The sequence below is a fragment of the Cajanus cajan genome, chromosome 11, assembly GCF_000230855.2.
Source record: "Cajanus cajan strain Asha chromosome 11, NIPB_CcT2T_4, whole genome shotgun sequence".
Taxonomy (NCBI): Eukaryota; Viridiplantae; Streptophyta; class Magnoliopsida; order Fabales; family Fabaceae; genus Cajanus; species Cajanus cajan.
In genome coordinates, this window is record NC_138527.1 from 2062063 (window position 1) to 2083919 (window position 21857).

Here is a 21857-nt window from a genome sequence, read left to right on the forward strand (position 1 = left end):
TCAAAAACCTCCAATTTTAAGCTAGTTTAATATTTGACTATTGGAATAACACTGATATGAATATAACAAACTAGATGTCCTCGTTCACAACTCATGACAAACTTTTTAACTAACTAGATAGTCTTTGCATCCTAATTCATGAGTAGAGTCTTGAACAACCATCTCTAATATGAAGATAAACACATGAAATAGAGCATAATGCTAATGAATCAGTGTATGAGCTATGCAGGTTAAATATTCTCCAGTCCATTCTCAAACTACGTTCTCTAATAACAAATCAGGGCAAAATTATGTGCTAGTGTGAACAACACTGTAGTTAGCTAATAACAAAATTTTACACTTAGTGGTAGTTTATGCAATACACAATTGCTCTGCCCACTTGAATCTTTTACCTAAGTAAAATTACATATAGAAATGAAACCACTAAATTATCATGGCAGTTATAACAGCTGTTAAGCATCTTGATCTGACACTGATTTTTAAGATTTAGCGCCAGTTGCCAAATTTACTTCGACTCTATTATATATACACCAACTTTGTGGCAATTGTTCATAATTACCACTATTGAACTGCTACCCAAATTCAGCTTTGGTGAAGTGCTTGTTGTATTCTTCTTGGCAAGTGCATTATTTCACAAGTCAAATTTGTTAAATGGTTTGCATTACTTCAATGAAACAAAAAGTTACAGAATTAGTTTAAAAAGTTGTAAGAAAACATGGGATAAAATAGATGTGATGCTAAAATGTAAGGATGAAATGATAGTTGTGATCCTTCCACTCTTCAATTTGTAGCTCAATATTTTCCTAGTGTTTACAAGTCTGAGTACCCAATCTAATGTAAAAGAATCATGCTGATGCAGGTAGGTGGGGGTTTTATTGGTTGGGAAAAAGGGCGGATCTAATGGTTTCGATTTGGCAATTGGGTTTTAGAAAATAAACCTGGGAAACCCAATTTGCAATTCGTTGTTCTCATTCTATTTCTGAGTTACTAATGCGACACCCTTATTTCTCAAAATATTTTAAATTAAATATAATAAAGAAATATGGCGATATTTAAATATAATTAAACTTAACTCTTGGGTAAAAGATCCACAAATCCCAATGTCTTCACTAAAATAAAACTCCAATAAATAAGAAATATAAGTTCTAAAAATATAAAGATACTACTTAGGCATTGACACAAACTTTACAAGTTCTCAAATTGAATATAAAACATGATAAAATAAACTTTAACTAAGACAAGCTCATCACAAAAACCAAAATAACTAGTCTAAGTCCTGATGGTACACTCTATCAAAGCGACTTACAAAGAAAAGCTATGATGCCTAAGCTTCATCTTTTGCAACCAATTTCTACTCAACTAGATTATGCTCACCTGCCTATAGTGGCAATCAACCTAAACAACAACAAACACACAAATAGAGGAGTGAGACAATATCTCAACATTTTGAGGCATATACAAGAAAGGATCACATTTTAACACAAACTAGACTTAGCAGAAATAAAAAATTAGAAAGGAAATAAAATCAACTACTCAATTTAAATAACATAAATCAAATCCTAACTAACGCCTGGTGAAAATACCATCGAGAGCTCTCTGGAGTGTCCACGCCCAACATGATTCAACTCACGTTTGACGGAAGCATTACAGGGAATCCCTGGAGTTTCCGTGCTCGACAAGGGTCATCTCGCGCTCAACAAGGGTCATCCCACACTCGATATGAGAGACCCCGAGAGCAAACTTTGCTCTCGACCTCAATGACGCTTGACGCACTCTTAATGGCATCTGATGACATTAGAAACATGATAGAAACACAAAATTTTGACTTATGCATCAATTCACCAAAACATATCATTTAATCGATAAACATATTCTATAGCAAGTAAATTAATGCCCAATATCATCCAATTCACATACACAACTAATATCTTTCTTCAAAATCGCACCAAATTCCCTTAGGGTTTTCCATAGAAACCCACAGAGACCTCAAATCATACAATTATAATCCAAAAACATAAAATTAATCATACATTTTTACAATTAATGTCATCAATTATGGGTGAGAAGAATAAGGAGCAGAACAGAAACATAAGGGGAAACTCCTCATACATAGGCACACAATATACATAGGATTGGGGTCAATCCTACTATCCGACATACAAACTCACACCTAGAGCGAGATTTCTCAGTCTCCCCCCTTACCTGGATAGGCTCCAAACGACGGGTGCACGACTTTGAGGTAATTTCCTTCCTTGAAGCGCATACGTGAAAATAGAGGTGTAAAAGGATTTGATTAGAAAGCTCCTCTTTTAAAAAAACCTAACCTCCTTTTAACCCTCTAGTTAAAACATATTAAGCACAACTACAAATCCCTTCTCTTTTAAATAAAATATTATACTATTCTATAATAAAATATCATATAATATATTCTAAAATATATTACATAATTAAATAAATATTAAGCATTCCCTATTAATAAAATAAAAATACCAAAATTATTAATAAAATACTTATATTAGCTTTTATGAAAAATGGGATGTTACAACAAACATGCATGCCACTCAAGATACTTGTTGACACATGAGCTCTTATGCGTTTATATCTAAATGCTTGTGATACCATTTTCTTCGCATAAAACACTCACAAATATGAGGTAGCCTAGGAATCATGGATTGTATCACCACAAACTAGGACTTTAATTCGCTCAAGCGAATTTCTACTCAAGCCTTTATAGTGAATTCGCTCAAGCGAATTTCAATTTGCCTTAACAAATTTACAATAGAACCCGTTCACATTTTTGCGATTTTTGGTTTCAACTCTTCCCTAACCCTTCCAAGTGTCTTAAAGTTCATCAAACCAACATAGATGACTCTAAACATGAATATTATAACCAATTAACACCTTTCTCCCATAATACATAAATTAAAACTCAACTCTCAGATCATCAATCAGCAAAATTACCGAATTAACATCTATGAACCCTACTCAAGCAAGAGAGGGTAGAAAGCTCAATTCAATTCTATGAAACCTAGATACTTAGTACGACTACGATATGACATAGATACAGTGATACTACAATTTTTGTAAAATTTAGAATATGATACATTAATGAAATTTTATAGAAAAATTTATATAGATGTAGAATATTGGTAAAGAAAGAGATATTAATTCTTTCTCATTAATACATAATTATGATGATTACAATGTAAAAAAAGATATTTGTGATCATAACAACAAAATTTACAGTTTTTGCCCACATCAAGTTAACTATATTAATAAAAGCATCTTTGGCAGGACTTAAAACTAATATTGGTTTTATACAATAGTCTACGATTCAAAAGCACCATAACTAATTACTGTCTAATGCTAATTGTCACTCTCCTCCATGTTACCATCATTTATAAAAAAAAAAATTTTAAAATTTGGTTCATCTAGAGACAACTCTGTCAATTCAAAAAGTCTAACATCATCAAGTGGATGATGTATATCTTTACCAATGACCCACAACCTAGTCTCTCTTTGTTGTACTCTTCATCTTTCATAGACGAAAGTTGAAGGTCGAAATGAACATAAACCAAATTTTCTACCCTTTTGGATCCATTTTGTTTTTCTTCAAAGAATGATTAAAGGAGTATGCATTTCAATTCCTTTCACAGCATGACAAAAACATGACTGTACAAGAAGCTTAAGACAAACTTTTTGGATGCTTTTCAAATACGCATCTACTAGTAACCAATAAGTATCTAGGAAGTATCCGAAAAAAAAATTAAAAGAAAATAAAAGAAGATTGAATACTTTTCCATTTTTGGATGTCCAAATTTCATAGATTCAATTCAATTTAACAAATTAATTCAGCAATTAATCAACAAATTATTCAATAACACTAAAACACAGCAACACATATTACCAACACTAGCTTCAGGGTGTTCAAAAACCCTCCAGTCATGTAACAGAAATCCTAAAGAGGCATATTCCCACAATTCCCATATGCCACAAATTGAATACAATCCCTCTCCCCCTCTTACCTCAAACGCTGATTTCTAAGTCTCTGGAGTGATATTCACCAGTCTAGTTCTCGTTCTTCTTACTCCTCTTCCAAGAGTTCCTATGTAGTTTTCTCTCGAGCGTCAGGAAACACATAACTGAAAACCGAAGCGTATGAATCAACCCCTTCACTCTTAGCTCTGATAAGTTAGGCATTGGGTTGGACTTTTGAAGTCCAGACAAATCAACACACTCAGCCCCACATATTTGATTTTGTAGAAACACTTTTTATTTATCTTATAAACTCAAATAACTAAATTAATGAAGCTAATAAAATTAATGATAATTAAACAACTTTATTGTGTTTCATCATTAGCTCTGTGATTTGCCATGCTCCTCCACTAGTTCTTATGTTATGCTCCTTATTCCGACAACAAAACCATCATTGATCATTCACTGCTTTGCTTTGTTTTGTTTCTCTTTTTCATTGGTTTGTGCACCAGCAACCTCCACCATTCTGATTTTTTTAATCAAATTTGTTCTTTAAAATGAAATAATGCCAAACATGAAACTGACACAATCATGATTGGGTTAGTTTGGTTTGGGTTCTGTAAACAACTTTGCTACAACCACTGAACCAAATCATTCCAATTTCCAATTTTATTGGTTTGAACACTTTTTTTCCCAATATACTTCACTTAACCTGGAAGACTTTGTTTCATATTCGCATGTGCTAAATGATTTGCCATAGATCAATGACACGGGAAATATTTGTGAGAGAGCATTGAAGAAAAGACATAAAAGGGCAGCCCAGAGCACCTAGTTCCCAGTTAGTGGGGTTTTGGGGGAGTAGACGTATGTGGTATTGTGGCCTTTCTCTCGCAACTAAAGAAACTGTTTCTGGGGGATCTGAACCTATGACCTTCATGTTATAAGACAACAACCTTATCTATTATATCACTGTACCAAGGCTCATCGTGATGGTAGCAAAGAAGATATCTCATGAAATTTATTTTAGATATAACTATGCAAACTTAATTATTAATCAATATGATATATAGCATAAATCTTTGTACAAAACATTCTCCAAAAATTTTAAGAAATGTACCTAATGTGGAACAACAATAAGACATCATAATGATGAATTCACAGAATTTTTTTTTTCTTATCATATTCTCTTAGCATAAATTTATATGCCAACCTATATATATTGTAAAGTTAAGAAGCAGTAATATAATGCACATAATTACAATATAATGCGACAATATATAATAAGATTTTATTATATTATATTTTTTCCTTGGTAGTTAAAAGTTCATTCAGAATATTCTTATTTAGTTTTTCCCAACGTTATTAGAACCGGTATCATTAACATTCATCATCTAATTTTATATTATACTGTTTTGCGGTATTATCCTGTGTTACATGGAAATATAATACATCTTGCAGTGAATGATAAAGAAGATAGAAACTATGATAAAATACATATTTTGCACTAATACACACGAGTTCAGAAGTCTTCTCAAATTATTTTTGAAATCAATATAAGTTACAAATGAATAAATATATCATTTTACATTAACCAAATAGTTTATCAACTAATTTTACCAAATATTTTTAATTCAATAATTTAACTTATAAATTTTCAACCTTTTAGTTCCTAACTTATAATTTATAAGCTTTCAGCTAGTTTATAAGTTTTAGTCCGCTTATAAGCTAGTTGTACCGCTCAACTCGGTTAGGCCAAGGCGGCCTCCTATTTGCCTTGGTTGAGCCTCTAGTCCATTATTACAAAGAGAAACCCTAGACAGTTAAATTTCTAATGGCTAGCAAAATATCCTTGCATGAATATCTCTCAAAGATTTTGATTATCGTAATCAAACACATTATCATCACTTGACAGATTCAAGCAACCCAATTTCGAGGCTTAATGTTAGGAATTAAACATCTATTAAGGGGCACCTAGTATCATTCTAATCCTAAGCATATTTTAAACTTAGACTCTCCTCTAATTTGAATGTCGAAGTATATTTGCAGGTGTCCCACTGTCAGTGTTCGAGAGCAAAGGACATCATTCCCTTTGCTGGAGCACCTGCAGAAAATTAGGTAACAGCAGTATTTTTACCAAAACAATAGTAGATTGTGTTTCGCAACATTTTAGGAGCTTATAAAGCTTCTTTGACTAGCTTGTAAGATAGTTTGATCAAAATAAACTTGTTTGGTACAAGAGTTTATACGAGTTTATTTTAGAATTTTAGGAGCTTATAATTTATTTTCATAACCTAATTAAAGTAGCTTATAACTTATAAGCTTTTAACTTCTTTTTTTTCCTTTCTCTTTTTTGTCCTCATTAATTTATTTGAAATATTCTTTTACCCTTTTTAATTTAGAAACTATTTTGTCTATACTGTGTCATTCTCTCACTTATTATAAAAATCATTTTATGTCATTTTACAATCATGAACTAGCTTATTAACTAATCTAAACATTTTCAATCGGATCATCTAGCTTATAAGCTTCTAACATTTCAACTCCTAATTTATAGCTTATACTTTTCAGTTAGCTTATAAGTTAATTTTACCTAACACATCCAAAATAGTTTAACAAAAAAATAAAGACAAAATTATCAATTCAAATAAAATTAAAATCTTAAATTCAATTTAATTTATTTTGATTGAGAGAAGTATTTTTAAACTAAAGCAATTAGAATCTTATAATCTTTTACTGTGTAGTATTTCAAATTTGCAATTTGCCAGCTCAGCCAGTTGGAGGACGAAATGTGTGTAGCACTGAGCGCATTGCTTATCTTTTCCAGCAGGTTGAGACCCTAATAACTCACCTATAAAAGTGTCTCTTATCCATTTAGCATTGGAGTGCATTGCATGTCTTGTCCAGGAGGCCGATACCCTAGCCAACCTAACCCCTAAAAGTTTCTCTTATTGTGTTCTGTTCCTGATGGACAACAATTCAGATCTCAAAGTTTGTTTCACGACTTTAATTTTTTTTTTTTGGTGAATTATTTCTCTTTGAGGATCACGATTACTGAACTATAACTGTACTTGTTTTCATTGTCTTATAGATTGGTGCTATTGCAGAGCCACCTCCTCAAATCGGTATTGTTTTGTTTCTGTGTCATTGTTTGCTCATCTTTTATTTACATTTTTACTGTTATACCAATTCGCTTTCCTTTTGTAGATTCTTCTCCCAGGGCTTAGTTTATGTACTGTTTATTTTCCTTTTCATTTTTAAATTGTTAAAATTTGTGTAGGCGAGAACGAGAGTGAGAATGAAGATGAGAAGCAAGTGAGTGCAAAGAAGCAGAAGAGAGATGAGGTTGTTGAGGAGCAAGGGAATAACAACGAAATTATTTCAGATGATTCCTTTTCAGATTCTGAACCTAGAAAGGTATTTATTTGACACGAGAATTAGGATTTTACTACATGCATATTAGGCTTTAATTTTGTTCCAGTATAGGTATAATGATTTTTTTTTATTGACTTTATTTGTGTTTTATTTTTTGCTTTGGCCATCCTTAAGCTAAAAAAGGCTCTCTAAGTAAACAGGAAAAGATTGATGCTAACTTATCCAGTTTTTTCGAGTCATTGGCTGATGGTTCTGAGGAGGACGAAGTGAGTAAATGCATTTCTCACAAAGATGCAACTATTGGGAACTTTTAAATTGATAGCAGTTTCTTTCTTGATGGCTGGAATGCTTTGAGTGTCTGGCTATCATTTCCTTTTTCTGGGCACCAAAGTCCTAGGAGGATTGACCTAATGCTACAAAGAAGGAATTTTAATCAAGTCAATTCTCCAGAGAGTATAGTTATAGGTCTTGATTCTGACAGAAGCTTTGATTAAGGCATCACAAACAAATACTGAGTTATTGATTTTTATGTTATTGGTTGATTATTGTACTGCAATATATTAATAAAGGAGCATTGGTTAATGCTTGGAAAATGAATAAATTTGTTCATTTGTAATTCAGTTAGAAAAGATAATAGATGTAATTTAGTTTTCAAGGTACTCATATCTGTAATCCAATTATTGAATAGAGACTGAACAACTATGACTTCACTAAGACTAGGACGTTGGAAGGGATTCTTCACAAGATGATAGATGGTCTATTTGATGCCTTGTTTTGCTATATATAAGCTGGGACGACAATATGTAGTATTATTGGAATATAAAGTTGACTTGGGGAAAGTTGTTGAGGATTCTGTAATCGAACAATATCAAATTGGTCATATAACATGTTATTTCCTGGAATTTTGCAGCCTAAAATGCTAGCTACCCCGAATGAACAAAATGCTGGATCGAAGACAATATATACTAGAAACTTGTCTTACAGTGTGGAACGAACTGATCTGTATGTATTATTTTTCATGTAGGTGCTTGTTGATTATTTTATGGTCTGTTTTTCTAATCTTGGAGTTATTCAGGGAAGATCTTTTCAAAGAGTGTGGAGAAATTGTTGATGTTCGTCTTCATACGGATTATGAAGGGAGGTTTAGAGGCTTTGGACACGTTGAGTTTGCAACAGCAGAAGCAGCACAAAAAGTGAGCTTTGTTACCTAGTGTGGTCTTTGCATGTGAGAATATCAATTCTCTTGTGGTTTAGTTCTTCAATTAGTCTCTTTTTATTTTCAGCCAGCTGCCTCTTGTAGTTTGACTAATGTGCTGTGAGACAGTAATAATTGACTCATTGTCAGTTGTAACTATCATAGATGGCACCTGTTAGGATTGAATTATCTAAAGCCTCTGCATTATAAATAAAGTTGTAAGCAGAAGCTGATAAAGAGAAATATTTTTCTCTGTAATTCAAAGTTTTCCCTCCGGATAATATGGTATCTGAGCTTAGGTTCGTCAACAATGACAGATTCGATTCCACCACCGTTCCCCTCCTTCCTCATTGGCGCTTTCTTCTTCTTAGGCGCTGCTTACTTTCTTGCACACTATTACCGAATATCTCACTGAAAACTATTTTCTTCTGCAGTGTCAATAGATTGAGCTAGTGATTATAGGACATTGTCTTCATTCATATCTTGTTCTTCTTTGAATTTCTTTGCACTTCCTCACCAAAGATCGCAACAATGGCATGGTTAATCCTGTTATAAATATCATAGATATTTAGGGGTAAAAAATATCTCTAAATAACTTTAAATATTTGTTTCCCTATTTCCTTATTATTGTTATTTTTTTTAATGCATAGTTATTTACCCTATAAGAGGGAGATTAGTGAATGTACAATATACACATAAACATAGAATTTCCTTTTCTTTCAACTTGGTATCAGAACTCACGGCCTTGGGAGTTTTGTTTTCGCTGCTCAATATTGGTGCTGTTGTTGGCCACCATTGCTGCCTATGGGATCAGTGGTCAGACCAGAAGGTGTAACTCTCGTTTGCCATTCAAACATCAGAAATGACTGTTCTTCGGTACTGTTCAAGGAAAGACTGTTCACATAACGATTTTAGCACTAAAACTCACCCCATTACCAACACCTTGTTACAGTCATTATAACTATTAACTGCTGACATCGTTGTGAAATCAGAACCAACACAATCCCTTTCTTTTTTCCCCGAATTGCGACCTCTCCCTTTGTCATGCTGCCAATTATTTGAACCATCAAAGCTCATAAGGCTACTGAAACCATTGACTGACCTCAAATTGTCCTCGATTCTGCCATTGAAACCTTTAACCGTCCACAAATTTGAAGCATCAATGTTGTCCCTGACTTTTGCCATCTAAACCACCAATGTTATCACTAACTGTGTCATTGCTTCATCAACTTTCCACGACCAATCCTTGCTGGAACCAGCCTCACTACCAACAGCAAGCCTCCAAGCCTTCTATCCATGCCTGGCTCCAACCACCATGCCTTGCTGCACAATCCATAAATCATAATGCACCATTGTGAGTAAACCTCAACCACACCTTAGTCTTTCTCACCATTGACAGAGTTGTATCTCCACTAGAACTCAAGGCCATTGTGTTTCTTCTTTCTTAGGCATGCCACCATCAAAATGGAGGTCAGAAATGTAGAATAGGATGGGATTGTTTTGAAAATGTTTGAAGAAAATATGGGAAACCAGTTTTTCGTTTTCAAATTTGGGCTTGTTTTTGAAATTTTAAGATAAAAGATTTCCTGAAATTCAAACAAACATTTTCAGTTGTTTTCCATGAAAATGGAAATAGAAAATAGGCATACCAAACAACCTTTCCTTTCTCTTCTTGATAAACAACTACCTATAGAGTGGCCTAAATGGTTGGCCATGTCAATAACTTTCTCTTTGAATATATTCTTGATATGGCAAAGGCCTTGTGCCCTGCTGCTGCTAGAATTGGCATTTGAATTTTCAGTTGAAGCCAATGGTTTTAAATTTTGAGTAGAATGCTGTTCCATGGCCCAACTTGATTCTGATTGAACTGGGTTGCAGTGTTACACCCAGAATTCACAGCCTGATTTGACACTCATGGTTTTAGGTATTCAGTAATTGCTCCTGGTAGTACAGAATGATTTGCATATATTGGAGCATTTTTTATTGGCTGTTTTTGGAACATCAGCCACTCCAAACAACTCATCTTCAATGGATCGGGCAACGCAGATTGCCCTTTGAGAATTCTATGGGTCATGTGTTTTTACCTTCCTTTTGATAGCATTGCTTAATAATCCATTCATAAAATATACCAAAGTTTCTTCCAGAATTTCTAATAATGTGCAAGCAACATTTCAAACTGATGCACATAATCTTCAACACAAATTGTTTGATGGATAGCGACAAGTTGGACATAAGGATTCCTTGCTCCAGTTCTGGAAACTATCTCGAGCAATTCTGCAGTCATTGTTTCCCAATTCATGTTTTTCAACTTCTGCAGTCTCTTTTTCAAATCCTGAAACCAATGCGGAGCAGAGTCACACACAAAGGCTAGAGGCACCGTCTTCTCTTGTCTTTTGTTTTGAATTTCAAAATACTCTTCTGCCCAAGCCAACCAAACAATTGAATAACTTCCATCAAAATTGGGCAACTCAGCACTCTGCATTACCTGTTTGAGTGTTTCGGTATATTCACCTCCATCGTAAGTGGAATTTGCATCCATATGTTCACGAGGATGTGTTACAGGAATTCATGAATGACTAGGACTTCCTGTATCACAATCATCCATCTTTAGAGCCTTTGGCTTCATCCATTCTGTTAACAAAACATGTATCTCATCCAAACTAACAATATTCTCTATCATTTCATCAATTGTCCTTTGGATTTCTTCTACATTCTGCCCCATGGTCCCAAGACAAATGATCATGGTCACTGATCAGAATTGGATCTTCACAACTCCTCACTATACTAACAAGTAACAAATCAATTCCACTTTTCTTTCCATGTCTTCCACTCTTGAGTACATCCTCAATAATGACATAGGGAAGGTTGGACCAATTGTTAAACTTAAGAAATAAACACTGAATATTGAATAAATTATCGAAATAATCAGGGTTTATGACCAGATTTTGGGTACATACATGTCATCCTTCATAACACTCGAAATAACAATTTGATGCCTTAATTAGTCTGTCACAAAACCTATATAACAATATAATTGTCACACCAAAATATATAGCTGCCTAACTGGAAATTAACAAAAATAACTTTCTATTTATAATTATAACTGCCTAACTTGGCCTATAGATTAACATTGTTATTTCTAGGCTTTCTTATATATTTATTGCCTGTGTTCTTATACCTCATCATCATCTGTAGTCTGTTCGTTGAATCCTTGTTCTATGTGAAGACATTGAGCTGAAATCAATTTTCTTTGTAATCACAGGCTCTTGAGTTGAATAATTTTGTATTGTTGCAACGTCGCATTGCAATTGGTATAGCTCGAGAAAGGGGAGAATATACCTCCAATAGAAGGTAATGTTCATATATAATGAAACTGCAATTACTTGCCTCTTGTTGCTGTTTGTTGACAAAATTTCCCACTCAATAGTGCTAGTGTAAATTTCTTAGGAAACTTGTTCACTTGGATTTCAAGGATATTTTTATTTTTCCCATGCAAATATTTATTTTGTAAATTTTTGTTTGGCTAGTTATATAACTAGGTTAAGAAAGTAGTGCACAAGAAGAACATCTAAGCCAAACCCTTATTCTGAAGACTAAATCCTAATGGCTTTTTATTATAATAACTCTTGACAATCCCCCTCAAGCTAGAGCATAAATATTAATCATGCCATTTTGTTACATATAAAATCAATACGCATCCCATTGTAGGCTTTTGAAAACAAATTTTCTAGCTTGTTACCTGCCCTAACATCAGAAGTATATATAACATTCTGTTGAATCTTCTCTCTAATGAAGTGACAATCATGTGTTTTGTTCTTTCATGAAAATTGAGACTTGATCTATGTTGTCAATAGCGGTTGTAGTGGCTGCAAAACAGTGGAGTGCAGCAGTTTGCGAAAAAAAAACTCCACACAATGAGAGTTATTTATTTATTTATTTCGTTTTTTTTTTCTGTTCACTTTGATTCTTATTTTTTCTTTCTTTTCCCTTTTTCTTTATGGTTGGCAGCAACGATTTTTGTTATTCTATTCTTTTTTGTTTTATACTTGTATGGTTTTGTTCTTTGGTGGTCAGCAGAACCATGGCCCAACCAAATGTTGATCAATAAAAAAATCAGAGCTTTGGTGTTGTTGGTACTGGTACACCGTGAGTGGTCAACAGCATGAAGATTGAATTTTAATGTTTACTTTTTTTAGTTACTTAGTACTTTAATTGCTTTAGGCTTTAAATTTAGATGATTTAAAGCTTTAAGCAACTTGACTCCTTGATTTTCTATTTATGTTTTGCTTAAGTACTATGAACTTATATTATTGAAAATGATTAATGCATGAATTTTGAGTTATTTTTTTAACTTATATATATTATTAATTATTTAATACATATAATTATAATTATAATATTATAATAGTGGTCATCTTGTTATCCCACCTTTGGGATCGGTTGCTCCTCTCTGCTATTCGAGATTGACAACTATGGACTTGATGTAATATGTATGGCAACTTGGTGATCACACCATAATTTCATAGGACAAGTGGTATCAAATCCCATCTCATCCAAGAATTGTCTTAACGTGAATAATCCATAAATAGTTTGAACCATAGCCTTGTATTTTGCTTCTGAGTTGGATCTTGTTGGTGTAAGCCCTAAAAGCCAACACATTTCCTTTTTGGTATACATTTGTATCATGTTTTAGTTTCATTTAATAATATGAGGTGTTTTAATATGTGTATTAAAACATAATAAAGTCTTTAAAATAGTTTATTTAATGTTATTCTTAAATGTCCCTGGTCAAGTATTATTGTAAATCCGGATAACAATAATATATTAAGACTAGTATGTGAGTAGATTGGTGATTGTGTATCATGGGTCATGGATTTGGGATTTCAAGTCTTCACATAGGTACATGATTAGTGTAATGATGTAATAGTGTTACTCACTATGAGGATTGAGGACATTAGGTAGAAAGTTATGTTTGTGTCATAAATGATTCTTAATTTGACCTTGGTGTATATAGTTCTTGGATGTGAAGTCCCTACGATTCCAATATAAGGACCTAAATGTTTTAATGTCATCAATCGTTGTCTATAATAAGGTGATTATAAAGTTGGTTATTGGACAAACAACAAATCATAAAGAGGAATGCGAGTGATTTAGACGGGATTTGTCCCTCCATCATAACATGAATATTATCTGTATGGACTCTCTTGATAGAGTAAGGCAAATTATGTACGGTCACGCTAAGTGAGTCAATATGGGATACAAATCTTAATTATTTTTAATGTCTTCTTGGGCATCAAGAAATAGAAAGAATTGAACTATACAAGGATGACATAATGTATGCCTTTTGTTCAATTGTGATATCTTGGATAGAGGGAGTAAGTTATACAAGAAAAAGAAAATTGTCATAAAGGATTACATTTGTTCCAACTTCCAATTGTAAGTTCGTTGACATTGTTAGGATCACCGCATTCGAGGTGTTGCCCACTTTGGCTCATGGTTATGTCCTTGAAAAGGCATCTCAGTTGGTTAAGGAAGGAAAGCATTTATAAATTACCCTTGACCTCAACTCCAAAGTGATCTAGAACTTTTAGACATATTGGAACAAGTCCTTCGGTCGAAGCTAAGGAGCAAGAGTGGTCTAGACCCTCCTTTTGTGCCAATGTTCTGAAGGAGGGTCTAGACCACTCTTTCTCCTTAGCTTCGACTGGGGGACTTGTTCCAATATGTCTAAAAGTTCCACATCGCTTTAGAGTCGAGGTCAATGATAGTTTATAAGCATTCTCCCTCCTTAACCCACCGAGATACCTTTTTAATGACAAAATCATGATGACACAACGAGCACCAAAGCGGACAACACCTCCAATGAGGTGACTATGACCCTAACGATGTCTACGGACTTATAGTCGGAACATTGGCAATAGGAGGGCCTAGACCACTTTTACCCCTTAGCCTCAATTGGGAGGCTTGTACCTATATGTCTAAAAGTACCACATCACTTAGGAGTTAAGGTCAAGGGTTGTTTATAAACACCCTCCCTCCTTAATCTACTGAGGTGCCTTTTTAGGGACAGAACCGTAATGGTCCAACAATTGGCAAATCGGGCAATACTTCGGATGCCATGTGTATGCTGTTAAGTATGCAGGGAATAGGGTCATGTGGTTTGGTGCCTAGAATAAAGAAGCCATATGCTTTGGGAAACAATAGTAGAGATATTAAAAGGAACTCTTACCTTTTGTGGTCAAGGCACATGATTTAGAGCACTTATTCATGAAATTAAGTTGGGTCCAGGGATGGTGTACTACGTCCTTACCGAAGGCTCGAATATCCTGTTCTGGTTGAGATATAGGTGAGTCTTCTTCTATTAATTCACAAATTGGTCTATAAACAAAAATGCAACAAACATAACCGAGAAGAGGGATGTGATTGATGTATATGTAGGACTATGAGTATATACGTTGTAGGTTACAATGACTTGAATATTAGACTTAGAATAATCTGAATGCTTGAGGAGATTGATTCCTCAGCCCTTTATTTATAATGTTTAGAAATAAATTACAATAATGACAAGATCCCTTGATTATAGGGATTATATAATCGTACATTCAATACAATAAAATGGTAACTTAACAAGAATAATAAAATAAAAAATATGAAATAATAATAATAGAGATCGAATAGAAATCAAGAACAAATCTCAGATGGAAATCTGGATCAAATCTCCACACTACCCCTCAAGCTGGAGCATATACATCATAGATATCTAGCTTGGAACAAATGGAGGATATCCTTGACCCTTTGAGAGACTTGATAAAAATATTTGTTTGCTGATCATTAGAATTAACAAAAGAGGTGGTGACTTCTCTAGAAACTATCTTCTGCATAAAGTGACAGTCAATTTCAATGTGTTTTTTCTGCTCATGGTAAACTGAATTAGGTGCTATGTGCAAGGCTACTTGGTTGTCACAAATGAGTTTCATGGATTCAATTTTGCAAAACTGAAGTTCACTAAGGAGTTGCTTTAGCCAAATCATCTCACATGTAGTAACAAAATAGCCCAGTATTTTGCCTATGCACTAGACCTTGCCATAGTTTGTTGTTTCTTACTCTTCCATGAAATAAGATTGCCACCAATTAGAACACAATATCCAGAGGTTGATCAACAATCACTAGGGGAACCAGTCCAATCTACATCTGTAACTGCTACAATATTAGTGTGACCTCTATTCACATAAACTAACCTTTTTCCAGAGGATCCTTTTATATATCACAAAATTTAAACCACAACATCCCAATGAATTTTGCATAGAGAATTGATATGTAGACTAACAACACTGACTGGGAAGGATATGTCAGGTGTATTCATGGTGAGATAATTCAATTTCCCAACTAATCTATGATATCTTCCTGGATTTGAGAAAGACTCCCCCTATTTGGCATTAGGTAATCTACATATGTACATTTATATGATAGAGTTGTGCAAGAGCATGCTGTCTGTCACTGTTTGGTAACATATTTTCCTACCTAATTGCACTTGAATAAATTTCCTATAAATATAGCCATTTTGAGCAGGAGAAAATTTTTGTTTTCTCTTCTGCATTTGCATGGTTTTCCATGTCTTGTAATGTGTGTGTGTATATATATTTTGGTATAGGGTAGGGTGTTTGGATAAAATTTAGAAAAAAGAAAGCACTTTCATGATATAGTTTTCTTTTCAGCTATTTTCGTAACTTCTCTCTCATCTTATGGAAAAAAACGTTAAAAAGTTTACTTGTTAGATTTTACTTTTTCTTTTCTTTTATCAACATTATTAATGCTTTTAAATATTCATTATAAATTAAAAATGTAATTTTAAACACATAGAGATGAGCCTTTAATCTCTTGTATTAGTACATTTCTGTATCTTGTCTTACGCCCACATCTTCACTTTGTTGTTTCCTTGTTAACAATTTTAGCAACTGGAACGACTTCCATAAGTGTGCAAGAAATCCGTCTCCAACTATATTTGTGAAGGGTTTCGATAGTTCCCTTCCGGAAGGAAAGGTAATTTTTTCTCTTACCATTTTTGATTTGTTACAGGATATCATGAATCTCTTTCTATTGCATTGTTGCTTGGTTTAACTGTTGTGCTGAGCTGTATTTAATGCCTACTTTTTCCTTTTAGATAAAAGCTAGCCTAGAAGAGCATTTTGGTTCTTGTGGAGAGATTGCAAGGATATCAGTTCCGGTATTTCATGATTCTGGTGCTGCTAAGGGGTATGTTTCTTGTTATGTTGTAAGTTAGGTTGTAATATACTGTTGAATGATTCGACATGCCACTGTGTTAGAATTCATGTTTCCATGAGAATTGAAAGAAAAGGAAAGAATTTAAGAGTAACTGTAACTTTGAATTATCATTACAAATGTGAGAATGCAAGGATACTAAGTATGTATGCTGATCTATTACAGTTGCTGTCAGTTATGACTGATGTGACAGCTAACAACTTTCTTAACTAACAATCTAAACAGACTAACTATCAACATAGATATGTTGGCATGGGCACAAGATCACTGAGGCAAACAAGTCACAGGACCATTAGGTTAGATCCACTAATCACTCTATATATCCAACATTCCCTCCCTTAAGCTCAAGGTGGTTGACATGGCTTGTCAAGTACTTTGAGCTTATCTCTTAGCCCTTGAAACCGGATAGATGCAAGAGGAACATTAAGGTTTTTGTTGTTAATCTTTGCCTGAACGAAGAAGATATCGAGCTTTGTGTTTAGTGCGAGAGTGGGGCACTGGATTGGGAGAAAGAGCAACTATGCTAAGGTTGTCACAAAAAAACCTTAGATGCTTAAAACTGTACTGCAATTCAGCTTTGGTGCTTGATCAACCACTGAAGTCTGCTTTTTCAAGTACCAGGAAACAAGGTTGGGACCAAGATATATACTGGAACTAAAAGTTGATATTATATGATATTATGATCAACATCTGATACCTAATTAGCACCAATAAGCCAATAAGTGTGAGAGTTGACACCGGGGTAGCATGTTGAAATAGCAAGCCATGATGAAGAGTGCCCTTGAGATACCACATGTCAATGGAATTAGGAAGATTATTTACCATTAACTGCACAGATTTGTTGGTCTTCTAAACCAGCATATCCTGGATGATTTTATAGCTGTAAACCTGTAATTATGTAATTAATTAGGTCAGCTGTATGCTTGCAATTTAGCAAGATTTATGGCTACATATCATCTTGTATGAATACTATTTAAATGAGAATTCTCCAAAGGGGAACACAGTTTTACCCTCACATTTTCTATGTTTAACATGGTATCGGTCTTAGGTGCAATCAAAACCTACTTTTTTTTTTGAGCTTTTTCTTTCCGCTGATCCTTATCTCTAAATTCTCTGTTATTTCCCTTGACATCGATCCTAGTTCTCTGCATTTTTTTCTCTGAGGATCATGTCCTCTGACAAGTATGACGTCCTCTTTGTTCTTCCTAATGGAAAGAAGTAGTCTACATTAGCGTTTCAGTTCTAGATTATTGTCAAAAAAATATCTTAAATATACGTTTTTATTAGTTGTAAATATGGAAACATGTAACATAAGAAATTCAAGATTGATTTATTCTTTGTATCCTTAATTACTTCCTATCTTGTTTACAAATAAAGATCAGGTGTGTGGTTCTTACACACATTCAAATAAGTAATGTTTTTACATGGTATTAGTAGTAATTTTTCTTTTTACAATCCTGGTTCTGTTTTTCACCGGTTGCCATGCAGTGAACAGTAACCACAATCTTGACGCCTTTGCTTTCAATTCTCAGTCCTTTTTCTAAGAATTACCATTGTATTGTAAAAATTTAAATTTTGGCCTTCCTCCATTAATTTTCATTATGAAAATGTTCAAGATAAATTATCTTATTGTGATAAATTTTAAGATATGATAATTATATTGTAATATTATAATACAATTATTTTTGACTTAAATATATTTTTAGTCCCTCAAATTTAAGCTAAATTTGTTTTTAGTTCCTTAAATTTAAAACTGATCTTTTTAGTCTTAGTAATTCTAAAAAATCTTACTTTAGTCTTTATACTCTAAGTTTGCTAGAAAATCTGTCAAATAATGTTACATAAAATTTATTTACTAGTGTCTTTATTAGTAAAAACATCACATTAAACCAAGTTGCTGGTGTATAACTATCTTAATCTATCATTTTTAGATATATTATTGGTGACTTGAGGGACTAAAATAAAATTTTTGAAAATTACAGAGACTAAAATCAATTTTAAATTTGAGGAACTAAAAACAAATTTATTCTAAATTTGAGGGACTAAACATATTTAAGCCATTATTTATTTTGATTCTTAAGCTACTATTATCTAACTAAGTTTGTTATTTTCGAGTTACTTTTTTTTTTTCATTTATGTTGTTTTTTATTCATAGATGTATCAATATTAGTACAATTTTTATTATTGAATATGATTAATGTATGAGTTTTGAGTTATTTTTCTGTTTTGAGCTTATATTATATTTTATATGTTGGAAAAACAGAAATATCTTTAGGGGTTTATCAGAATAAAAACATCTTTTAGGGGTTTATCTAAATAGATTTATCTTTAGGCGTTTCTATGTGTCTTAACTTTTATTTCTGTTTTATCTATTTCCTCTTTTATCCGTAAGTCATAGTTTCCTCATTTTTTGAGTTGTTCTTTGTCGGTCCTTGACTCCATGGGAGAGAAATTAAGAAACTGAGGACACGTCATTACCTTTTTTTTCTTTGCATGATGTCCAAGAAACCCATAGTGAGGTCACAAATGAGATAGAAGAAGAAGCCCATTATGGAAAGGAAGAGGGTGACTGATTCTTTGGAAAGAAATATCAAAGGTAAGAGAAACCCACTTTGGTCTCTCAGAATGAAGAGTCGTTTGACCAAGAGGTAAGGATTTTTAGAAGTAACATCGAGGCGGTAAGTTTTAATGATGATAGACCCATTGTCTTGAGTAAAGGAAAGTTGTTGTGTGGTAATATCCTATTTCTCAATATGTTTACACTAACCATCTTTCTACCCCACATCAAAGTTTTATTGCTGACCAAGCAATGAGATTATGAATGTTGGAGTCAAGTCATGAAGGAGCAACTTGGGTGATTGTTGATCAACCCAAAGACAAGAATGCTATAGGGTGCATATGGATATTCACAATAAAATACAAATATGATGGGAAAGTAGACAGATACAAAGCAAGATGGCAAAGGAATACACTTAAACATATGGAATAGACTATGAGGAGACATTTGCTCTTGTAGCAAAAATGAATACAATAATGTTCATCCTTTCCTTGTAGCCTACTTTGGCTAGGACTTACGACTATTTGGTGTTAAGAATGCATTCCTTCATGGAGATCCCTAGCATTTGGAGTCCATAGTGAAGAAAACAAGGTGTGCCTACTGATAAAGGCCTTGTATGTTATTAAGCAATCTCCCCGAGCATGGTTTGGTAGATTTATTCAAGCAATGATTTCCGTGGAATACAAACAAAGCTAAGGTGAGTGTACCCTATTCATAAAGCATTCTCCTATCGGTAAACTTGATTACCATATTGCTAGTCTATGTTGATGATATGATCATTGTAGGAGAAGATGAGATAGAAAAATTAACCTTGAAGGAGAAACTAACAACCTAATTTGAGATGAAAGACTTGGAAAGCTAAAGTATTTTCTTGGTATAGAGGTTGCCTATTCCAAGAAAGACATTTTTATTTCCCAAAGAAAGTATGTCCTTGACCTACTCAAAGAAACAAAAAAGTTGGGATGTAGGGCCGCACGGGTTCCTATTGAACAATATGCAAAACAAGAAGTGAAGAAAGTCCATTAGTGGAGAAGAGTCAATATCAAAGATTGGTAGGGAAACTAATTTACCTATCTCAAACTTGACCAAATATTGTCTATGCTATCAGTGTAGTTAGTCAATTTATGCATGATCCCCGAGAGAGGCATATGCAAGCAGTAGAAGAGTGGTAGAGTTGGCAAAATGGGCTACTTGGTCCATTGCATGCTGGCCCAATGCGAGCCACAAGCTATAATGGATTGAGTCAAAAAGGCCCATATTGAATTTGGTCTTCTAAATTGATGTCCAAGCCTAGCCCTATGTGGGCTACGGACTTTTCAAGCCGGCCCATTTCTTTTAGTATGGATATTTGGTGGCGGGGTTTCTAATACTTGACCATCAACAACATTATTAACATCCTTTCCAAAACTAAAATTATCCAATTTTTATTATGTGATATGTATATCACATCTACGCATATTATAACAATGAAACATGCAACTTCTTCAATTATTCACCATCAAACTCTATATAAAAAATTAAAAACAAAATTGGAAAACATAATTTGATTACATAATCACAAATTACACATTCTAATGAAAGTACTTTTGTTTAACAATTTATGTTGATATTTTTTTAACATCTTTCTTAATATATATATATATATATATTATATATATGACATGCACTAGCAAGTGGCTACAACAAGTTTATAACTTTTGTTTCACATTCAGAGATCAAATATGGGAGATCAACATTATAAAATTAAAGTGTAAAACATTTGATGGTTTATAGTTAGATCATTTTACCATATAAAGAGGAATAAGTGAGAGTTGCAGGCTCCCAGCTTATAGGAAGCTTTGCCCAGCCACAAAGCAATTCCAGAACAACATCGTGAAAAAAAAAAAGGATTATGTGTATGACCGTATTAGCAAGCTAAAAGTTTGAATATTTGACCTTGCTTTGTGATTTTAGTCTTTTAGACTTTTGACTCGTAGACTCTAGGTTTTTCTCTTTTACTTTTCAGCAATAACTAAATTATAAAATGCTAAAATTAGAAAGGAAAAAAAAAAAGGCAGCCTGTGGCCTGACCTGAGTCTGTTCATGAAACAGGCTTTATTGTGCCATGCTAAAAAGGTTGGTATTTGGGATTGAATGTTAGAGCCCAAGTCCTATAATTTCTCAGGCTGGTTCCGGCTAGCTCGGTGAGCTTGGCCTATTTTGCTAGGTCTAAATAATAATCATCTCGCTATCCGCTATCTCACTTTTGGGGTTGATTGCATACAATAAGGCTGTTACAGGTTCAATTTTTGTGCATCTCTTGTATACAACACGAGATATTGGATCTCATGTTTTCTTGACATCAAATTACTTGGATCGTTCCATGGTCCAGGAGTATCTTTCAAGAACTCTTCTACCTTCTCATTAGGCAATTATATGTGGGCTGCCCCAATAATAGTCAAAACTAAAAGCCCCAAAACATTTTTTTTCCGTTTCTAT

The 21857-nt window shown here is 33.6% G+C and overlaps 1 protein-coding gene and 1 long non-coding RNA gene across 19 annotated transcripts in view; one reads left to right on the plus strand and one right to left on the minus strand.

The window, feature by feature from the left end:
- The window catches only part of LOC109787884 (nucleolin 2), a 29178-nt gene that overhangs the window by 1429 nt on the left and 5892 nt on the right, over positions 1-21857 (plus strand). For 5 of the 18 annotated variants that reach the window (XM_020346480.3, XM_020346478.3, XM_020346479.3 and 2 more), the window contains 9 exons: positions 6022-6090; positions 6800-6963; positions 7064-7097; positions 7253-7389; positions 8258-8349; positions 8423-8540; positions 11805-11893; positions 16495-16582; positions 16704-16795. In XM_020346480.3, the coding sequence (XP_020202069.1) occupies positions 6940-6963; positions 7064-7097; positions 7253-7389; positions 8258-8349; positions 8423-8540; positions 11805-11893; positions 16495-16582; positions 16704-16795 (674 nt within the window). In that variant the 5' untranslated portion in view covers positions 6022-6090; positions 6800-6939. Of the gene's footprint in view, positions 1-6021; positions 6097-6799; positions 6964-7063; positions 7098-7252; positions 7390-8257; positions 8350-8371; positions 8541-11804; positions 11894-16494; positions 16583-16703; positions 16796-21857 lie in introns of all 18 variants that reach the window. The other 13 variants (XM_020346481.3, XM_029269133.2, XM_083066734.1 and 10 more) reach the window with 5 other exon arrangements.
- On the minus strand, positions 1323-2289 carry LOC145953101 (uncharacterized). Its single transcript, XR_014430651.1, has 3 exons — positions 2203-2289; positions 1584-1785; positions 1323-1395 (listed from the first exon to the last, which is right to left on the minus strand). It is a non-coding gene; the product is annotated as an uncharacterized LOC145953101 (long non-coding RNA).